The sequence below is a fragment of the Chiloscyllium plagiosum genome, chromosome 5 (assembly GCF_004010195.1).
Source record: "Chiloscyllium plagiosum isolate BGI_BamShark_2017 chromosome 5, ASM401019v2, whole genome shotgun sequence".
In the NCBI taxonomy this organism is placed as follows: domain Eukaryota; kingdom Metazoa; phylum Chordata; class Chondrichthyes; order Orectolobiformes; family Hemiscylliidae; genus Chiloscyllium; species Chiloscyllium plagiosum.
The window spans coordinates 116,633,545-116,655,593 of NC_057714.1; the positions used below are offsets into that span (position 1 = coordinate 116,633,545).

Sequence of the window (22,049 nt, forward strand, 5' to 3'; positions counted from 1 at the left end):
GTGTACAAAGTCCCATGCAAGGACTGCACAAAACACTATATAGGACTAATAGGAAGACAGCTAACGATCCGCATCCATGAACATCATCTAGCCACTAAACGCCACGACCAGCTATCCTTAGTAGCCACATACGCAGACGACAAGCAACATGAATTCGACTGGGACAACACTACCATTATAGTGCAAGCCAAACAAAGAACAGCCAGGGAATTCCTAGAAGCATGGCACTCATCCACAAACTCCATCAACAAACACATCGACCTGGACCCAATATACCGGCCACTACAGCGGACAGCTGAAACTGACAACCGGAAAGCGGCAGGGACAAGCCAATATAAATGCTGGAGGAAACACCACAAACGCTTCACAGGAGGTTCCCAAGTACTGAGGATGTCACCTAGACAGGGGACGAAACGTTTGCAACAAAAATTTCCAGCTCGGCGAACAGAACCACAACAACGAGCACCCGAGCTACAAATCTTCTCCCAAACTTTGAATACTGTATACTTCTCACACACATTCCATGCTCCTCCTCCTCCAAGATTAAATCTCCCAAAATGCATTACCTTGTATTTGTCCAGATTAAATTCCACCTGTTATATCTCCACCTGAGTCTCTAGCCTACATATCCTGCTGTATCCTCTAGTAATCCTCCTCACTATTTGTAGCTACCCAAAACTGTGTCATTTGCAAATTTACTAATCAGGCCAATACATTCTTCAAATCATTTACATAAATTACAAACAACAAGGGTCCCAGCAGTAATCCCTGTGGGAACACCACAGGTTACAGATCTCTAATCTGAAACTCTTCAACCGCCATTCTGTTTTCTATGACTGAGCCAGTTCTATATCCATCTTGCCAGCTTACTGGATCTCATGTGACTTTGAGTCATAGAGATGTACAGCATGGGTAGTTATCCTGTATTCTGATAGATCTAAGCTTGCTAATCAGTCTCCCATGGGGAACTGTATCAAACACCTTACTGAAGTCCATATAGATCACATCTACTGCTCTGCCCTCCTCAATCTTCTTTGTTACTTCAAAAAACTCAATCAAATTTGTGAGACATGATTTCACACACACCCAGCCATGTTGACTATCCCTAATCAGTCCTTGCCTTTCCAAATACATATACATCCTGCCCCTCCAACAACTTGCCCACCACTGACGTCAGGCTCACTACAGTTCCCTGGCTTGTTCTTACCAACTTTCTTAAATAATGGCACCACGTTAGCCAACCTCCAGTCTTCCGGCACCTCACCTGTGACTATCAATGATGCAAATATCTCGGCAGGAGGCCCAGCAATCACATCTCTAGCTTCCCACAGAGTTGTCGGGTACATCTGATCAGATCCTGGGGATTTATCCACTTTTATGCATTTCAAGACATCTAGCACTTCCTCCTCTGTAATATGGACATTTTTCAAGATGTCACCATCTATTTCCCTAAAGTCTATGTCTTCCATATCCTGATGCAAAATACTCATTTAGTGTCTCCCCTATTTTCTGCGGCTCCACACACAAACCGCCTTGCTGATCTTTGAGGGGCCCTATTCTCTCCAGAGTTGTCGGGTACATCTGATCAGATCCTGGGGATTTATCCACTTTTATGCATTTCAAGACATCTAGCACTTCCTCCTCTGTAATCTGGACATTTTTCAAGATGTCACCATCTATTTCCCTAAAGTCTATGTCTTCCATATCCTGCAAAATATTCATTTAGTGTCTCCCCTATTTTCTGTGGCTCCACACACAAACCGCCTTGCTGATCTTTGAGGGGCCCTATTCTCTCCCTAGTTACCCTTTTGTCCTTAATGTGTTTGTAAAAACTCTTTGGCACATAGAATGAAGGAGAATCCAAAGATTTCTCAGGTCACCCTTTTTTTTTGCCCTCCTGATTTCCCTCTTAAGTACACTCCTGCCTTTATACTCTTCTAAGGATTCACTTGATCTATCCTGTCAATACCTTGCACATGCTTTCTTTTTTCTTAACCAAACCCTCAATTTCTTTAGTCATCCAGCATTCCCTATACCTACCTGCCTTTCCTTTCACCCTAACAGGAATATACTGTCTCTGGATTCTTGTTATCTCATTTCTGAAGGCTTCCCATTTTCCAGCTGTCCCTTTACCTGCAAACATCTGCCCCCAATCAGCTTTCGAAAGTTCTAGTCTAATATCATCAGAATTGGCCTTTCTCCAATTTAGAACTTCACTACCTTTTAGACCTGATCTATCCTTTTCCACCATTATTTTAAATCTAATAGAATTATGGTCGCTGGCCCCAAAGTGCTCCCCCACTGACACCTCAGTTGCCTGCCCTGCCTTATTTCCCAAGAGTAGGTCAAGTTTTGCACCTTTTCTAGTAGGTACATCCACATACTGAATCAGAAAATTTTCTTGTACACACTTAACAAATTCCTCTCCATCTAAACCCTTGGTATTTAGTGGAGAAGGTGTTGCCTCTATTGGTCTGTGCGTTGAGTATGGGAGTTGGAGTGTCATGTTGCAGCTGTACAGGACATTGGTTAGGCCACTTTCATTTCTGGCCTCCCTGCTATAGGAAGGATGTTAAACTTGAAAAGGTTCAGAACCCATTTACACAGGTGTTGCCAGGGTTGGAGGGTTTGGGTTGTAGGGGGAGGCTGAATAGGCTGAGACGTTTGTTTGTTTGTTTTTCTCTTTTTTTTTTAATTAGTGGTGTTACATTAGCTACCCTTCCATCAGTAGGAAGTGGGATGCAGCTAATGTAGTGCATCATCCTTCCTTCTATCATGAATGTAGATGTAAATACTCCTTTAAAACCTGTCTTCTGGCTCCATTCAGTTTAACTTGGATCCCCAGTGGACCTCCTTCTCCATAATTAACCATTTGTCCCTAACATACTTACCGACTTAGTGTTTTTCATGTCCTCTCCTTTGCTTTCCTAACTTTTTAAATAATCCCCTGCCCTTTCTAAATAATCCCCAGCCCTTTCTATACACCTCTAGGGATTCTAGTGTTCTGAATCCTTGGTATCTACAATAAGCTTCCCTTCTTTTCCTTATCCAATCCTTTGTCCCTTGATATCAGGTGTTCTGTGGGATATTTGGTTTCACTCTTCACCTTTTTACAGGAACATGTTGACCCTCACTTTTAGTATTTCAGTTTTGAAAGACACTCATGGTTCAAACGTGGATGCTACCAGTCAATGACTTTATCCTGTCTGATCACATTAAAATTGGCCTTTTCTGTGATTCCCATACTTGATTTCTGGTCTTTTTTTTCCCCCCTTTTCTATGACTACTTTTAAATCTTACAGAAACAAAAGCAGGAATTGCTAGAGTGACTCTGCTTTCTCTCTACAGATGTCAGACCTGCTCAGTTAACCTGTTGAGATTCAGTTACCCTTCTGAAGAGTGTTTACTAATCCAGCAGCAGTACCACTATACTATTGATGTTAGGTGTTATTTACTATTTTCCTGTGAAGATACTAACTATGATAATGTTAATGACTTAAATGTCAACTGCAATCTGTAAATGTTCTTTGGTTTAGCACTTTTTTTTGTGTTAACAGTAGGGAACCAGAATGAGTTTTGTTTTTCTCTCCTCCTCGCTGCATTAGTACCATATTTAATTATGATACCCAAAAGTGAATCTTTTGCTGAGATTGGGTAATGTCTTTCTCAGTAGGCAAACTGGCAAGCTGCTTTCTGTTCTTGCAGTTCATGATGAAGACTGAAAGCTGAAAATGTTGCTTTTAATTCTGTATTTTATTTTGTTTTCTTTCATGATAGGTAATAGCTCAATTAACAACCTCCTGCAGTGATCTTTCAGAAGAGGAGCTCGCCAAACTTGGGGTGTCCTTATTCAACTGTCAAGCGGCTGCTGAACATCGGTTAACTTACCCGTGCACTGCAGATATGGTAATTCCATTGGGTGCATTTCTTCCCTAATGAGGTTGGGAACAGGGAGGGAAGAATTGCAATCAAAATACTCAGTCTATTGGTCTGTGATTAAGTGTCAAGTGTTCTTTAAATAGTGGAATGTAGCTTTCAGGTTATAATTTCATATGGGTAAATTTCAATCCCTTTTAGAAAAATGCAATTGAACAAAGAATCAGTACTCCTGCACTAGATGTGTGCTGTTCTTTCAATAATAGTTTGGGTGACTAATGGTAGCAAACTGCACACAGAAAAGCTGGTTATTATTAAAGTGCTGCTTAGTCTTTCGTGAGTGACATTGGGTGGTTTCCAGAAAGCTAATTTATGAAGGAGCCAATCTTTGCACACTTACTTATTTACAGGGGTACACACAACTGATAAACAGTACACTGCTAATGCAGCAACCATCATTTTGGATGTCTTCTAGGGTGCTTAGATATTTCCTAATCAACCTGTTCAAACGTTGTTATACACCACTGGAGTAGGTGGGACTTGAACCTGAGCCTCTTGGCTCAGGGGTAAGGAGAGTTAGAGAGGAATGGATAGTTGGAGTATTTTTCCCAAGATAAAAATGCCATTTTCTAGGGGCATAGGCAGAAGGGGATAAGTTCCAAGGAGATGAGATACAACTTTATTTGTTAGAGGATGGTAAGTACCTGGAATGCATGACAAAGAAGGTGGTGGAGATGGATACAATAGGATGATTAAGAGGCATCTTTGCAGATAATAGGCAGGGAATGGAAAGATACGAACTGCATAGAGGCAAAAGGCTTTTAGTTTAGAAAGGCACAATATGTTAGCATATGTTTGGTTGGCCAAAAGATGTGTTGTGTGCTGTACTGTTCTTTGTAATGCCACTGCACTACAAAAACCTCTCTAGACATTTTCTAATCAATATGTTCAGAGACACAGACAGACCGACCTCCCTCCCAAGTAGGTGGGTTTTAACCCCAAGTTTCCTGATTCAAAGTGGGGATACTACCACAAGGGTCTTTGCTCTTTTCTGTCAATAAATGCCCATTACATATTTACAATTAATATGTAATTAGAAGCAGATGCATCTTCAGTGTAGAATAGAGATGTTGAACATGAAGCACCACTTGAATTTGTGTACTGTCAAAATAGCCTGTTATCAATTCTTGTGTGAAACATGTGGGCCACCCAATGGGCTCATGTTCTGAATAATTGTTTGGGAATGTGGTGCCCTTTCTCAACCATTCATTGGAGAGAGTTAATTCTCCCTGCTGTTTTGTTTCATTCACCCAATAGACTGAGCTGAGTGTTTGTTTTTGGCCCTCAACTGTACGCTATTTTTGTGATTACTCTGCAGAAGTAGGTTCTCTCCATTCTCTTTTATTGATCCTCAGCACTATACTGTATGGGAAGTCCTTTGTGAATAGCTAGGAGTTGGTGTACTTCTTTCATCTTGAGATGGCACACGAGAGCTATTTTAAAAACTATTAGATAAAATTAATGTTGATGATGGAGTAGTTGTTGTAAGGAAAGACGTGTGTGTGTCTGGTATTTAAGCTGAATTTTTATTCTTCTTCCTTCTTTGTTCCAAGACATTGGCTGAATGTACAGAAGCTATGGACCCTGACACCTGGAATGCGTACCATATAGTCAGTAATCGGGCACGTTCTGTGTGTTATGCCACACGACAGCAGGACTTCAAACAGAAGACTGAGATGACGGTGAATGCACTAGTAGCTTCAGCTTCCAGTCAGTTAGAAGCCATGAACATGCTCAAGGTAATTGTGCTGTCTTCCTTCACTCAATGTAACAATTTCTCAGAAAAAGGGCCCAAAGTGCTTTCTCTATCTTAATGGCAGCATAAAAATTGATGGTATGTATGTTCAAACTAAAAAGATGTATTACATCCTGTGTAAACCAATGTTTTAAATTACTTGTTCAATTGAACTTGTTAGCTTTTGGTTATGGAGAGCAACATAAATTAAAATGCTGTTTGTTAGTTTCCCTGCAGTTAACAAATCTCCCTGTAAACCACCCATTAACTGGAGCTAGTCTCCACCCTATATAGAAGAGCACTATCTGGCTCTGATTTTTAGCCTCTAGCTGTCTTTTTTTTTTAAAAAAAAACTGTCTTGTGCCTTCCTCCTGAATGGAATGCTTGTTTTCTATTGAATTTTGATAGTGTGACTTGGCTTATATGGTAATTTATCATAGGTTGGACAAAAGGAACTACGAGAGCTGACTGCCTCGTCACTTGAAAAAGTTGTTAAGAGCCAGAATGAGTTGCTGGAACAGCAGGGCCAGCTTCAGGGGGGTCAGCAAGAGCTGGAGACTTCAATCAATGGAAACTTGGAGAAGCTGACTAAGGAAAAAGAACTAATTGCTAGTGGACACCAGCAAGTTGCCAAGTTGATTGAGGGCATCACTTTAACAATGGGTAAGATAATCCTTCCAACTGAATTCACTTCAACTATTGCAGAGGGCTATAAGTATTTAGTCATTGAATTTATTCGTAACACTGAGAATGGGCTCTGAATCTGAGGGATTATGGGAATTGGAATGTGAAATGCAGGCTGATTGCTCCACTATTCAATAAGATCAAACTCAATGGTCTCTTTCCCATCATCTTAAATATATAGCATATAAAGGCAGAAACTACAATCCAACAGCATAATTGGAGATAGAAATAGTTAATGTTTCAATATCTAACTGTGCAGACCTTCCAAGAGTGAAGTGAATAATGTATTCTGAACTCGCTTTCCCTTTTATAAAAAAACTTTTAGTTTCAGTAAATATGTGTGCACACTCCTAATAAGCTCTTATAACATTTTTTCACTTAACTGTTGGTGTAGGCAATGGCTTGGTGGTAAAGTCAGTAGACTAGTAATCCAGATCCCCAGGTAGTGTGCTGGGCAACCACCCTTAAATTCCAAAACAGCAGATGATTAGAATTTTGATTCAATAAAAATCTAAAATTTAAGTCTAATGATAACCATGAAACTATTTCCAATTGTTATAAAAACAGGAAAAATCTGTTTCATTAATGTCCTTCAGGGAATGAAAATGGCCATTAGTCCTTGGTCTGGCTTGCATGTGACTCCACAACCACAGCAATGTGGTTGGCTGTTCATTATCTTCTGAAATGACTTAACCAGTCGCTTAGATGTATCACATTCTGGAAAAGGGAGTAAAAAAGTGAACCTGGATGAAGAACCAGTCACTAATCTAAACCCTGAAACATTAACTACAAATAGCCTTTTTTTATGTGGGTGTCACTTAAATTTAAATTCCTGTCAATTCTTGGCTGCCTCACTAAAACAATTTACTTTTGAATTGTTGGTGGAGTTACTGTAGTAAATGAGGTTGACACCTTTGCGCACAATACAGGATATTTCTCATTCAAATCAACACATGGGAGGAGTTTTGATTAAATCCTTTGAAAACCAGTATTCTCCTTGTTTTTAAGTTCAATTTTGGGGAATGTGCCCAGCTGGTAGGAAGTATTTGAAAATGTACTGAATGAAGCCAATAACTGTAGTATACTCTTCTCCTTTTGTGTCAAAAGGAGACAGGAAAATTGATACAGACCTTTGCTTAATCATTTGAGAGGGAGAAGATGGCCTAAACGTACAATCGCTAGATGATTAATTCAAAACTTGGCTAATGTTCTGGAGGCCTGGGTTCAAATCCCAGCACAGCAGATGATGGAATTAGAATTTTATTTTAAAATCTGAAATTTAGAATCTACTAATGACTGTGAAATCCATCTCACTCGCTAACATCCTTCAGGGAAGGAAATTTGCCATCCTCATCGGGTCCAGCCTATAAGTGACACCAGACCCATTGCAATGTGGTAGACTTCAACTGCCCTCTGAAAAGGTTGAGCAAGCAATGAGTTGCTGCAATCACTATGAAGTCTCACCAAACAAATGATACCAGAGAGAGCATCTGGCATTGACCTAGAGACCAGAAAAGATAACAACACAAACTGCACTGTTGACCCTGCAAAGTCATCTTACTAATATCTGGAGTTAGTGCCAAATACTGATTAGTCAAACAACAGCCTGCAGTAGTCAGGCTTGCAAAATTTGCAGAAACCACAATCACCACCCCGGGTCTATCCCCCTACCAGCGGAATAGACCCAGCAGAGATGCAGCACAGTGTATACAGTCAGGATGGAGTTGCCCTGGGAGTCCTCAACATTAACTACACACCACATAAAATCTCATGACTTCAGGTTAAACATCGGCAAGGAAACTTTCTGCTGATTACCATGTACAGTCCTCCCTCTGATGAAACAGTATTCCTCCATATTGAACATTTTGGAGGAAGCGGTGCAGGTGACAAGGGTGCAAAATGTACTCTGGGTGGGAATTTCAATGCTCATCACCAAGAGTGACTTGTCAACAGGTGACTGATCAAACTGTTCAAGTCCTAAAGGAAATAGGTGTTAGACTGGGTCTGTGACAGGTGGTAATGTAACCAACAATAGGGAAAAACCTACTTGCCCATCTGCTGGCTATAGATGCATCTGTCCTTGACATTATTACTAAGTGAATACTGCATAGTCTTTGTGGAAATACCTTCACATTGAGAATAACCTCCATTGTATTGTGTAGTGCTATCACTGACAAAGGAGACAGACTTTAGAGCATATCTAGCAATTCAAGACTGGGCATTCATGAGACATTGCAAGCATCCATTAGCAGCAATATGTGCTGTGCAATCTCGTGGCCTGGCATGTCCCCCACCCAACCATTACCATCAAGACAGGAGCTGAAAATGCGTTGCTGGAACAGCGCAGCAGGTCAGGCAGCATCCAGGGAACAGGAGAATCGACGTTTCAGGCAGAAGCCCTTGTTCCTTCTTTTGGGCATATGCCCAAAACGTCGATTCTCCTGTTCCCTGGATGCTGCCTGACCTGCTGCGCTGTTCCAGCAACACATTTTCAGCTCTGATCTCCAGCATCTGCAGACCTCACTTTCTCCATCAAGACAGGAGATCAACCCTGGCTCAATGGAGAGTGCAGAAGGACATGCCAGATGCAGCAACAGGCATACTTAAAATGAGGGGTCAACCTGTGAAGCTACTGAAACATGCCAGACACCCTAAGCATCAAGGGATAGAACTAAGTGATCACACAGCCAAAAGATTAGAACAAAGGTCTGCAGTCCTGTCACATCCAGTTGAGGTGATTGACCAATTGCACAACTCTCTGGAGGAGGTGTCTTCTCAAATGTTCTCCTCAATAATGAAGCTATCCAATGCATCAGTGCAAAAGATGAGGCAGAGTCATTCGCATCATTCTTCAGCCGATAGTGCTTTGTGGATGGTTTATTTCTATCTCCTCCAATGGTCCCAAACCTTCAGCCAATTTGAAGAACTCTTTATGATATAAAGAAATGGGTGAAAGCACTGGATACTGCAAGGATTCTTCAGGGTGGTGTCCAAAACAAGCTATTTTCAGCTGCTTCATAAATGACCTTCCATCAGAAGTGGAAATATTTGCTGACTCCTCAGTTACTGAAACAGTCATATTGAAATGCAACATGATCTGGCCAATAACCAGGCTTGGGCTGCCAAGTGGAAAACAACACACATGCTAGGCAATAATCACTTCCAATAAAACGCAGTCTAACCTCTGGCCCTTGATGTTCAATGGTGTTACTATCCAGGAAATCCCAACTAACGACATTCTGGGCATTACCATTGATCAGAAACTGCATCAGATTTGTCACAGTATCTACAAGAGCAGGTCAGATGCTAGGAATACTGAGATGGGTAACTCTCTCCACCTGATTTCCCTGCCACCATCTACAAAGCACCAGTTAGGAGCTTGAAATACTCTGCACTCATCCAGGTAAGTGCAGCTCCAACAGCAACTCAAGAAGCTTCATACCATCCAGGCCAAAGCAGCTCATTTGATTGGCACCATCGCCACCAGCATCTGTTCCCTCCACTTCAATAGCAACAGTGTGTATTATCTACAAGATTTACTGCAAGAAATTCACCAAAGATCCTTAGACAACTCATGACCATTTCCATCGAGAAGCACAAAGGTAGCTGATATATAGGAACGCAACCACCTGCAAGTTCTCCTCTGAGCCACTCACCTTCTTGATTTGATAATATGTTGCTGTTGTTTTGCTGTTGCTGGGTCAATATTCTGGAATTCCCCATCTAACAGTTTTGCGCGTCAACCAACAGCATCTTGACTGCAAGAGCAATGAGGGAATGCTGGCTATCCGGTGACATCCACCTCTCTCGAGTAAATGTTTGTCATCGAAAAAAAAACAAACTATTTTGCAGCTAAACCGGCTAGTTGGGTTATATAGGAAGAAATTTTAGTACTTGGTGCTTGTGTCTCGAGTATTCCAAAGTGTTTCACATAAAATATAAAGTGTCTTGTACCCTTAATTATGTCAAGAAAACCTTTCTAATTTACGGCACCTACAAATAGTGTTGATCCGGTGTCAAGAAGACTAGCTTCGAGATCTTTACAACTGACTGAAACACTAGAACAGGTGCCAAGATCTCAATTTCTTAGACTTAGTTACGTAAAAGTAGCAGGTTCATCAATTTAGCATTTTAATTGTTAGTCTAGATGTTTAATCTTTTGTAGAGGGGCTTGAAACCATAGCATTCCTGACTTGAATGGAACTATAATTGAAATTTTTTTTATTCACCTGGGCCCATTGCTGTTTGGTATTTACATCAATGTAGATATAGGATGAGAATGTACAAGGCATCATTAGTAAGTTTGCAGATGACACTAAAATAGGCAATATCATAGACAGTGAGGAAGTTTATTAGAAGTTGCAGCAGGGCCTTGATCAACTGGGGAAGTGGCAAATGGAGTTTAATACAGACAAGTGTGAGGTCTTGCATTTTGGAAAGACAAATCAAGGTAGGAGATTCATGGTGAATGGTAGGTTCTTAAGAAGTGTAATGGAACAGTTGGACCTTGGAGTTCAGGTGCACAATTCTCTGAAAATGGAGTCACAGGGTGGACTGCGCAGTGGAGAAGGCTTCTGGCACACTGACTGAAGGCCAATGCATTGCGTATAGAAGTTGGGAAGTTACGTTGTAGTTGTGCAGAATGTTAGTGAGGCCACGCTTAGAGTATTGGGTTCAATTTTGGTCACCTTGCTGTAGGAAGGATATTACTAAACCGGAAAGAATGCGGAATAAATTTAAAGCACGTTACCCTGACTCGAGGGACTGAGTTATAGGGGGAATTTGAACAAGCTAGAACTCTTTTCTTTGGAGCATAGGAGACTGAAGGGATCTTTACAGAAGTGTATAAGATTGAGAGGCGTGGGTAAGGTGAATGCACTCAGTTTTTTTCCCAGGGTTGGAGAATGAAGGGCTAGTTTAAAATAAGAGGGGAAAGAATAAATGGGATCCTGAGAGGTAATTTGTTTTACACAGGATTGTGCACATATGGAATGAGCTGCCAGTGGAAGTGGTTGAGACAGGTAAGTTAACAACATTTTAAAATGCATTTGGACAAATACATGGATAGGAAAAGTTTAGAACGATATAGATTAAGTGCAGGGAAATGGGTTAGCATAAGTGAACATTTGGTCATCATGGATCAGTTTGTGCTCAAGGGCCTGTCTCCATGCTATAGGACTGAGACTCTTGGGATGTGGATGGTGCTGGCAGCCAACATTTATTGCCCATCTCCAGCTGCACTTGAACTGGGTGGTTTGCTAGGCCATTTCAGAGGGCAGTTGAGCGTCAACTACATTGATGTGGGTCTGGAGTCACACACAGGCCTGACCAAGTGAGGATGACCTGAAGGGTACAAGTGAACCAGATGGGTTTTTCTGACAATTGTCAATAGTTTTGTGGTTTTCAGTACAATTTTAATTCCAGATTTGTTTACCATTTTAAATTCCACCATCTGCCATGGTGGGATTTGAATCCAGGTCCCCAGAACATTAGCTGAGCTTCTGCGTTAATAAGAGTCATAGAGAGGTACAGCATGGAAACCCTTTGGTCCAACTTGTCCATGCTGATATCCTAAATTAATCTAGTCCCATTTAGCTCATATGCCATTAAACCCTTCTTATTCAAGTACTCACTAAGATGCATTTTGAATGTTGTAATTGTACTAGCCTCCACCACTACTTCTATAGGTGTGATCTATATGGACTTCAGTAAGGTGTTCGACACGGTTCCCCACGGGAGACTGATTAGCAAGGTTAGATCTCACTGAATACAGGGAGAACTAGCCATTTGGATACAGAACTGGCTTAAAGGTAGAAGACCGATGGTGGGTTGTTTTTCAGACTGGAGGCCTGTCACCAATGGAGTGCCACAAGAATCAGTGCTGGGTCCTCTACTTTTTGTCATTTACATAAAAAATGATTTGGATGCGAGCATAAGAGGTACAGTTAGTAAGTTTGCAGATGACACCAAAATTGGAGGTGGACAGTGAAGAGGGTTACCTCTGATTACAACAGGATCTTGACCAGATGGACCAATAGGCTGAGAATTGGTAGATGGAGTTTAAATCGGATAAATGCGAGGTGCTGCATTTTGGGAAAGCAAATCTTAGCAGGACGTATACACTTATTGGTAAGATCCTAGTGGCAGAGACCTTGGAGTGCAGGTTCATAGCTCATTGAAAGTGGAGTCGCAGGTAGAGACGATAGTGAAGAAGGTGTTTGGTATGCTTTCCTTTATTGGTCAGAGTATTGAGTACAGGAGTTGGGAGGTCATGTTGCAGCTGTACAGGACATTGGTCAGGCCACTGTTGGAATATTGTGTGCAATTCTGTTCTCCTTCCTATTGGAAAGATGTTGTGAAACTTGAAAGGGTTCAAAAAAGATTTACAAGGATGTTGCCAGGGTTGGAGGATTTGTGCTATGGGGAGAGGCTAGGGCTGTTTTCTCTGGAGTGTCAGAGGCTGAGGGGTGACCTTACAAAATTATGGGGAGCATGGATAGGGTAAATAGGCAGTCTTTTCCCAGGGAGTCCAGAACTAAAGGGCATAGGTTTAGGGTGAGAGGGGAAAGACATGAGACCTAAGGGGCAACTTCACACAGAGGGTGATACGTGTATGGAATGAGCTGCCAGAGGAAGTGGTGGAGGCTGGTACAATTTTCAATATTGAAAAGGCATCTGGATGGGTATATGAATAGGAAGGGTTTGGAGGGATATGGGTCGAGTGCTGGCAGGTGGGACTAGATTAGGTTGGAATATCTGGTCGGCATGGACAGATCGGACAAAAGGGTCTGTTTCCCTGCAGTACATCTGACTCTATAACCCTCATGATTTTAAACTTGAAGAGGGTCACTCTCCCCATAGCTCAAAGCCTCCAATCCTTGCAACATCTTTTGTAGATCTTTTCTGAACCCTTCCAAGTTTCACAATGTCTTTTTGTTAACAGGGAGACCAGAATTGAATGCAGTATTCCAAAAGTGGCCTAACCAAAATCCTGTACGGCCACCACATTGCCTCCCAACTCCTTTACACAATGCCTGACCAATAAAGACAAGCATACCAAATGCCACCTTTGCTATCCTGCGACTATGAACCTGCATTCTTTGTTTGGCAATGCTTCCTTATGACTTTACCATTGACTGTATGAGTCCTGCCCTGATTTGCCCTACCAAAATGCAGCACCTCACATTTGTCTAAATTAAATTTCATCCACCATTCCTCGGCCCAAATCGTCTAGCGATGATATTACTAGGCCATTGCTTAGTGAATGGCCTAGCTAACGAAGCCGATAAGTAGTGAAAATGGCACTTTGTTTCCTGTGAAAATCTGTTTTGTGACATTCCAGCTCTGGGAACTCGAACTGCAAAGCAACATATCAGCACTACGAAAATGCTAAATCCAGCAAGCTATAAATTGCTTTTCTTTTTATGGTACTGATTTTTTTTTTCAGTGTTGGTCTTAATACTTATTCACTTTTTCAATTACAAACATGCCAGCAATGAAAATAGAGAAGAGAGGATTTTAATAGGTCAAAAGGGAGCTAATCAATGGAGGTCCTAATGGAGTGTAGAAAGTGCAATCTTAAGCAATTAGGAGAGGAAAGATGGGGCATTTTGGAAAAAAAAGTGGCAAGTAAGATTTGGGAGAATTCTAAAATATTGCATAGGTATAACAAGGGGAAAATGATAACCAAGGAAAGAGTAGGTTCTCTTATGGACCAATGGGGCAATCTCAGCATGGAACTAGAGAACAAATGAGTACTTCACATCTGTCTTTTTGGAGGAGGATGCAAGTGCAGAATACAGCAGAAGGAGTGAGGTTCTTGAGCAATTTGATATAGTGAGGAGATATTGGAGGTTTTGGCAAGATTAAAAGTGGATAAATCCGCAGGATCAAGTAACTTGTATCCCAAGCAGCTGTGGGAGATCAGGGAGGCATTTACACTGGCTCTGACCCAACGTTTTAATTCGTCTCTGACCACAGTGGACTGGAGGACAGCCAGTGTGGTTCCACTTTAAAGTGGGGTAGTAGAGGTAAGCTAGAGAATTATAGATCAGTGAGTCTGGCATCATTGGTAGGGAACTTTTTTTTAAGAAAATTCTGGAGGAGAGAGTTGATCACCTGGAAAGGCAAGGTTTATTCAGGAATAGCACAACATTGTCAGAGGGAATTAATACCTAACAAATCTGGTTGAATTTTCAAGATGATCAGATTTCTAGTTGAGTGCACTGCAGTTATAAGCTCACATGGATTTCAACAAAGCCTTTGACAATGGAAGATTGTTAAACAAAGTAAAAACACATGTGATCCAAGTTAGATCCAAAATTGACTTTGTAGGAGATGGAAGGTGATGGTAGAAGGCTTTGTCTGCTTGGAGCCTGGTGTCCTATAGGATATCATGGGGAATAATCTGATGTTTAGTATTTATGTATAAATCATGTAGAAAGATGTGGGGGCAATGATATGTTTGCAGATGACAAAAACCTTGGCCAGGTGATTAACCGTAAGGAAGAATGTCGCCTCTTATAGGAGGCTAGAGATGGGTGGATCAGATGGGTATGTCCGCAGCAGATAGAATTTAACCCTGAAAAGTGGGAGGTGTTGCATTTTGGAAAATATAACAGTACAAAAGAGTACTTGAAATGTGGTGACAGTCAAGTTATTGTCTGTATAGAAAGTGGGACCAGTGCAGATTTAGTAATTGGAACATTTTTTTTCTTCTGGAAAATACATAGTCTCTGGGCCTAATAACATCTGTTAAAATTTTAGAGTAGTTGCTGAGAATTTATTTTCAATTGTCATGGAGAGGAGGGTGGATGAAAGTGTTCACCGCTAGCTAGGGCTCAATATGAGTTGCTAATAAAGCCAATCACAATTCTGATAAAACCTTGCCCAGATGATGAGAATGTGGCATACTATATGGACTTGTTGAAGAGGTTAGTATAAACGTTTATAAATGTTTAAGCAGATGAAGGAATAGGGTGAGAGGAGAAGTGCTAATATCATAAACTTTGTTTGTTTTATAGAAAATGTCACTAAACAATTGGCTCATCAGGACTCTGAGCTACAAGAAGGTCATCGAGCAATTCTAACTGACTTGATGGAGGTCAGGGCACGTGCTTATCAGGTCTACACCAAGCTGGGTAAATCACCTATTAAGTCTGGCGTGGTGAATGTTGTGCTTGAATATCTTTCTCCAATTGTGTATGTGGTGAAGATCTCATTGAATGAGGGCAGTTATAGATTTTCAGTAGACTAGTTTGAGACTTTGCGTCATTGAGTTTCCAGCACTTAACCACATTAGCTCATCAGTAAAAACATCTCTTTGCTCTGTGTATCTTGCTTGCTTGTTTTCCAGTAGACTGTTGCTTCTGACATCTGGCTCACCATTTGAGCTGTCTTTTTTTACAATGGCAGGATTGTAGTTTACATAGTTGCAGGGTGTCTTCCTATCTCTAGGCTGTGTATAAAAGAAGGAAAATTACCATTGGAACATCAAATAACCTAGATAAACAGCAACTGAGGGAAAACTGGCTCAATATTGGGCCTTCACCCTGTATCGGGAATTGGTTTAGCACAGTTGGCAGGATCGTTTGGTTTACAGAGCAATGTGATGCCAAAAGCGTGGGTTCAATTCCCATCACCGGTTTGAGGTTACCATGAAAGACTCCTTCTCAACCTGTTCCCGTGCTTGAGGACTGGTGGCCCTCCGGTTAAATCACCCAACAGTCACTTCTGTCTAATAAGAAGGCAGCCTCCATGGTCTGGTAAGAACCTGTATTAGAACCTCTGGTATGAGATGATATTGAATACAGACTGGAGGAGAGAAAGAAAAAGCACTTTCTCCTTTTCCCTACTGCATCCCATTCCTCAGGGATACCAAAGCTATTAGGATTGCAGTACTTCTCTTCTAGTGAAACAATCTTAGTAAAGCACAGTGCTAGAAGAGTGTTTCCCCTTTTAGGAGAGAATGGGATGAGAGGACAGTGTAGTTTTTTAAAGTTTCCCATTTTAAAACTGCCATGAGAATTTCATCTCCTAGATGGTTGAGAGTCTGTGGAATTCCCTTCCCCAGAGAACAGTAGAGGCAGAGTTATTGAGTATTTGTTTCTAAGGCAAAGATTACTTTTTTGACTGAGTCAAAGGTAATTGGGGAGAGAAGCAAGGGGTGAAATTGTCTATATCTGCTTTTAGTTATTTTGTAATGGTCACAGACATCACTTGCACCAATCTCACCTTGAGCAATCCAGTCAGGATAACTCCACCCCCAAAAACCTGGTAATTTTTTCTTTTGTCTGCAACTATTTATCCAATTCTCTTATTGAAAGTTGCTATTAAATCTGTATCTACCAGCTAGTCAGACAATGTATTCCAAATCCTTACTATTTGCATTAAGAATTGTTTTTTTTCTTGTCACCTCTGGCTCTGTTGTCACTTGTCTTTAAATCTATATCCTCTAGTTTTTGATTGTTCAGGCTCAGAAGCTGTTTTTTTTTATGTCCCCAGTTTCTGCTTTTAGGGGATACAACCCCAGTTTTTATCACTTTGGTCCCTCTGTCCTGAACCATTCTAGTTTATCTCTTCTATGTCCTTAAGCAGAAGACTCTTTCCAGAATTGGTCATGATGCTTAAGCTGGTGTTAAACAAGCATTTTTAGTTTTAGTAAAACTTCTTGATCTGTGTATTTTGTGTATGAAATGTGAGATTCTATCTACCATTATCACCTGTAGATGAAGAGGACCATCTGGACCATTGTACCTATATATGGCATTTTGATAATTCTATATTTACTTAAAGCCCCCACCACCACCAAGTCTCATTTGGCTCTCCATTGTTTTCTAGATTTCCTCCATTTATAAAGTACTTTTATTCTATCCTTTTTAAAGTCCAAAGTGTAATAATTCCTATCTGGCAAAGTTCTTATCCTTTCACTTAAATTTATATTATTGTGATGCTGAAGACCTGTTTGTTTGTAGATTCGAACCTGGCTTTATTTTCTGCTCATCAATCCCAAACTGCCATTTATTATGATCAGTTAATGGAGAAGCTGCAGAAGATGAACCAGACTGTATGCATGGTGATGTACATGATTGACCACCTTGAGCTTGGAGTAAGCCAGAGGTTGAACAGCATCCAGCACTTCCTGAGCTGGACAGGTAAAGAACTGAGTAGAAGTGCATTTCAATGTTCCTGACTGGAGTGCTTCCCAGACTTTCCCATTGTGATCCCATAGGAGAAGGTGAGGACTGCAGATGCTGGAATCGGAGCTGAAAAATGTGTTGTTGGAAAAGCGCAGCAGATCAGGCAGCATCAAAGGAACAGGAGAATCGATGTTTTGGGCATAAGCCCTTCATTCCTGAAGAAGGGCGTATGCCCAAAACGTCGTTTCTCCTGTTCCTTTGATGCTGCCTGACCTGCTGCGCTTTTCTGGCAAAACATTTTTCAACACTGTGATCCCATATCATGGCTTGAAAACTTTTGGTACCCCTCTAGTGAGAACTGAACAGATTAAGGATCTATGAGCAGGGGCTTATTAGTTGGTGTTACATTGTTAAACTTAGTCACAGCTCCCATAACTTTTTTAGAGCTCAGGACCCAAGAATATGAGCTCACAACTGTGCTTGGGGTCCCAACTACACTTTGATAATAGAGAAGAGAATCCCAATGGGTGCAACTGTTCATGTGAAACTTTCTGATATTTGTATGAACAATGTCCATTCTCATCAAGTCTTTGTGAATAAACAAATGCTCAAAATCTGTTTATGGGGTGGATCTGTTCCAAAATAATGGTTGCCACAGTCACCGACACAAGTTGTTTAAGATGTGATGGTATTATTCAAAAATGATGGTTTCTATTGGAATAGTGGTAGTTGGGTATTGAGACCTAATGTTGTTTTACAGTAAAGTTGAATTAGAGACTTATTTATATAAATTCCCTTGTTCACACTTGTGCGCACTCACATCTTCAGTGACTGAGTAGGCTTGTTCACTCTGTCTGCTTTTTCTTTTTCTTTCTCTTTTCTCTTCTTTTCTAGTATTTTTAGCTTGGGTTTTTTTCTACTTGTCTTCTGGAGAAGTCATGGAGGCAGCAGTGGTGATGGCATTGAGGCTTTGTCAGGACCTGAATGGCTGGCTGAGGTAGTAAGGGAGGGTCTCCCAGCATCTGTGGTTGTGGCAAGAACAGGCAGTCTGAGGTCTCCCAGAGAGTGGCCCAAAGCAAAGGAGATTGAAGAGTGCGAGCCCAGCATGGCAAAGCACTTAAAGGCTGTTAAAATTTGACTTTATTTCTTTTATTTTTCTAGTCTGTACCTAAGATTTTGCACCTAGGTACCTTTTGTACCTAAGATGGCACCAGGAATGACTACGCTGTACATTTTTCACTATACTCTTCTGTATTTGACTATACATGACAATAAAATCTAATATTAATTCCATCTTTTTAATGTAACAATAAATAACTCCATTTGAAGTGCCGTTCTAGTGAGAAACTTACATGGGAAGCTTTTTCTTTTGGAACCTTCTATTTATTAAATATGAATTTGAGCATTGACAAATTTTTGTTGACATATTTTTGTAAAGCTGTTGTAAATCTTGTGGGTTGGGGGGGGCATGGAAAAAGAAAATGCTGAGAATATTGCCAGTCCACATTTCTGGAAGTCCCCTGCAGATGCAACTCTGAGTCAGCTATCCAGTGAGGTATAAGATGCTGCAAACCTAACACCCAGTGAAACAGCAGAATATCCTATTGTTATCCAAACATGTTTTGGAGCAATGTGTTGCATCAGAAAAATCTGGTTGCTTTACTAGCATTTAGTCTGCTAGCTTCAAACCAGTTGGTTGTAAAATTCAGCAAGGACCAGGTTTGAATGACTTTCCTGTTTTCTATGGCTGTTTTCTTTTAAGTACTCTTGTGTGTCATGACAGATACTCCAGATAATTTGGCTGTTAGTCTTTCGAAATGTTGAGTGTGTAAACTGTTGTGATTTATGACCATACTAGGTCTAGATTGTAAACTCTGCTTTTTGCTTTTTTACACTTTTACCATATTTTTGAAATGACCTTCACAGACTTTTGGATTGCAGTGATTTGTTATTACAGACTAGTAATTAACCCACTTATATCATTTTCTGTACTGAATTTATATTTTCAGGAAACAACCTTCACGTGATCTATACCTGTACAGTACATGTCAGTTATTTTCTGGTCGCAGCCTTCATCATGACATTCTTGCAAACGCCAGGTTTCTCTCGAGCAGTGTTGTTAATCCTGGTGATATTGAATGCTGTCTCCAAGTTCAACCATTGTGTTTCCATGGACTTAAAGTGTCTCAGTCTCTTCCTGTCTATGACGGTAATTGGTAAGTGGAGGAATGAAGGGCATGTTCTGGTTACCTGATGGCTTTTGGATAATTAGCTCAGACATAAGATATTGTAACAAAATTTGAGGCTTGTGCAACAGGTGGGTCAATGTTGAAGTAGATGAAAGAAATCTAGCTTGATGCAGGAAATGAGTTATGGGATTGGTTACATTTCAAACCAGATCTGTCTGGTCCTCAAAAGACAATTACTTTTCAGCAGAAGGGATAACAAACTAATGAGGACTGAAGGCAGTAGGAGTATACTTAAGAGAAATAAGGAGGGCAAAAGGAGACATGAGATAGCTTTGGCAAATAGGGTTAAGGAGAATCCAAAGGGTTTGTTTTTTTTTTACAGATTACATTACATTAAGGACGAAAGGATAACTAGGGAGAGAATAGGGCCCCTCAAAGATTACTGTGGAAAAGGACATGAAGATAGAGAATGTAGGGAAATAGATGGTGACATCTTGAAAAATGTCTATATTACATAGGAGGAAGTGCTAGATGTCTGGAAACACATTAAAAGAAGATAAATCCCCAGAATCTGATCAGGTGCACCCTAGAACTCTGGGAAGCTAGGGAAGTGATTGCTGGGCCTCTTGTTGAGATATGAGTATCCAATAGTCACAGGTGAGGTGCCAGAAGACTGGAGGTTGGCTAACTGTTCAAGAAAGGTGGTAAGGATATGCCAGGGAACTATAGGCCAGAGAGCCTGATGTCAGTGGTGGGCAGGTTGTTGGAGGGAATCCTGAGGGACAGGCTGTACACGTATTTGGAAAGGCAAGGACTGATTTAGGTATAGTCAACATGGCTTTGTGCGTGGGAAATCGTGTCTCTCAAACTTGATTTTGTTACTTCTTCAAAAAACTCAGGATTGAGGGCAGAGCAGTAGATGTGACTTGTATGGACTTCAGTAAGGCGTTCGACAAGGTTCCCCATGGGATACTGACTTAGCAAGGTTACATCTTATGGAATACAGGGAGAACTAGCCATTTGGATACAGAACTGGCTCAAAGGTAGAAGACAAAGGGTTGTTTTTTTCAGACTGGAGGCCTGTGACCAGTGGAGTGCCATAAGGATTGGTGCTGGGTCCACTACTTTTATTTATATAAATTATTTGGATGTGAGCATAAGATGTATAGTTAATAAGTTTGCAAATGTCATCAAAATTGGAGGTGTAGTGAACAGCAAAGGAGGTTACTTCAGATTACAATGGAATCTTGATCAGATGGGCTGAGAAGTGGCAGAAGATAAATGTGAGGTGCTGAATTTAGATAGGATATGCTTTCCTTTACTGGTCAGAGTATTGAGTACAGGACTTGGGAGGTCATGTTGCAGCAGCACAGGACATTGATAAGGCCACTTTTGGAATATTGCATGCAATTTTGGTCTCCTTCTTCCTTTTGGAAAGATGTTGTGAAACTTCAAAGTGTTCAGAAAGAATTTACAAGGATGTTGTCAGGGTTGGAAGAATTGAGCTATAGGGAGAGCTTGGATAGGTGAGGGTGGTATGTGTATGGAATGAGTGCCAGAGGAAGTGGTGGAGGGTGGTACAATTGCAACATTTTAAAAGACATCTGGATGGGTATATGAATAGGAAGGATTTGGAGGGATATTGCCTGGGTGCTGGCAGGTGGGTCTAGATTGGGTTGGGATATCTGGTTGGCATGGATGAGTTGGACCGAAGGGTCTATTTCCGTGCTGTACATCTAACTCTATGAAGGAGAGACTTCAGTCACAAGATTAGGTGGGTAAGTTAGGTTTGTTCTCCCTAAAGCAAAGGAGACCTGCTTTAGTGGTTTATTAACTTTTATTCATTCACGTGGATCTTGGTGGCTGGGCCATCCCTGATGCCCTTGAATGTGAGCTACTGCTTTGAACTGATGTTGTCCCTCTGGTGTAGGTACACCTAAAAATGCTGTTTAAGATATTTCCAGGATCCTGATACTGTGACAATGAAGGAAATTATAGTTCCAAGACTCTGTGTGGTTCAGAGTAGTATTTATGGGTGGTGATGTTATGCATTTGCTGCTCTTCATCCAGTAACTCTACCATCTTCAAGAAGTTGCTGTCAAAGGTATCTTCAGTTGTATTATGTTGATGATACATGCTGCCACTCTGTATTAGAGGGTGTAAATATTTTAAGGTGGTGAATGCAGTACCAGTTGTATGGGCTGGATGGTATTGAGCTACTTGTTTTTGGGGCTACATCCAACTAGGCAGTTGTATCACATTCCTGACTGATTCTTTGTAGATAGTAGACAGGCTTTGGGGAGTTGGGCAGTGAGTTAAATATTGCTGAATTCCCAGCCTCTGCCCTGCTGTAGTTGCAACAATGCT

General features: G+C 41.0%; 1 protein-coding gene across 2 annotated transcripts in view; it reads left to right on the plus strand.

Moving 5' to 3' along the window:
* bmb (brambleberry) overlaps window positions 1-22,049 on the plus strand; it is a 45,231-nt gene that overhangs the window by 4,519 nt on the left and 18,663 nt on the right. For both annotated transcript variants that reach the window (XM_043690871.1, XM_043690872.1), the window contains exons 2-7: window positions 3,778-3,906; window positions 5,490-5,675; window positions 6,112-6,334; window positions 15,379-15,495; window positions 17,329-17,508; window positions 19,503-19,709. In XM_043690871.1, coding sequence (XP_043546806.1) covers window positions 3,778-3,906; window positions 5,490-5,675; window positions 6,112-6,334; window positions 15,379-15,495; window positions 17,329-17,508; window positions 19,503-19,709 — 1,042 coding nt within the window. The remainder of the gene's footprint in view (window positions 1-3,777; window positions 3,907-5,489; window positions 5,676-6,111; window positions 6,335-15,378; window positions 15,496-17,328; window positions 17,509-19,502; window positions 19,710-22,049) is intronic.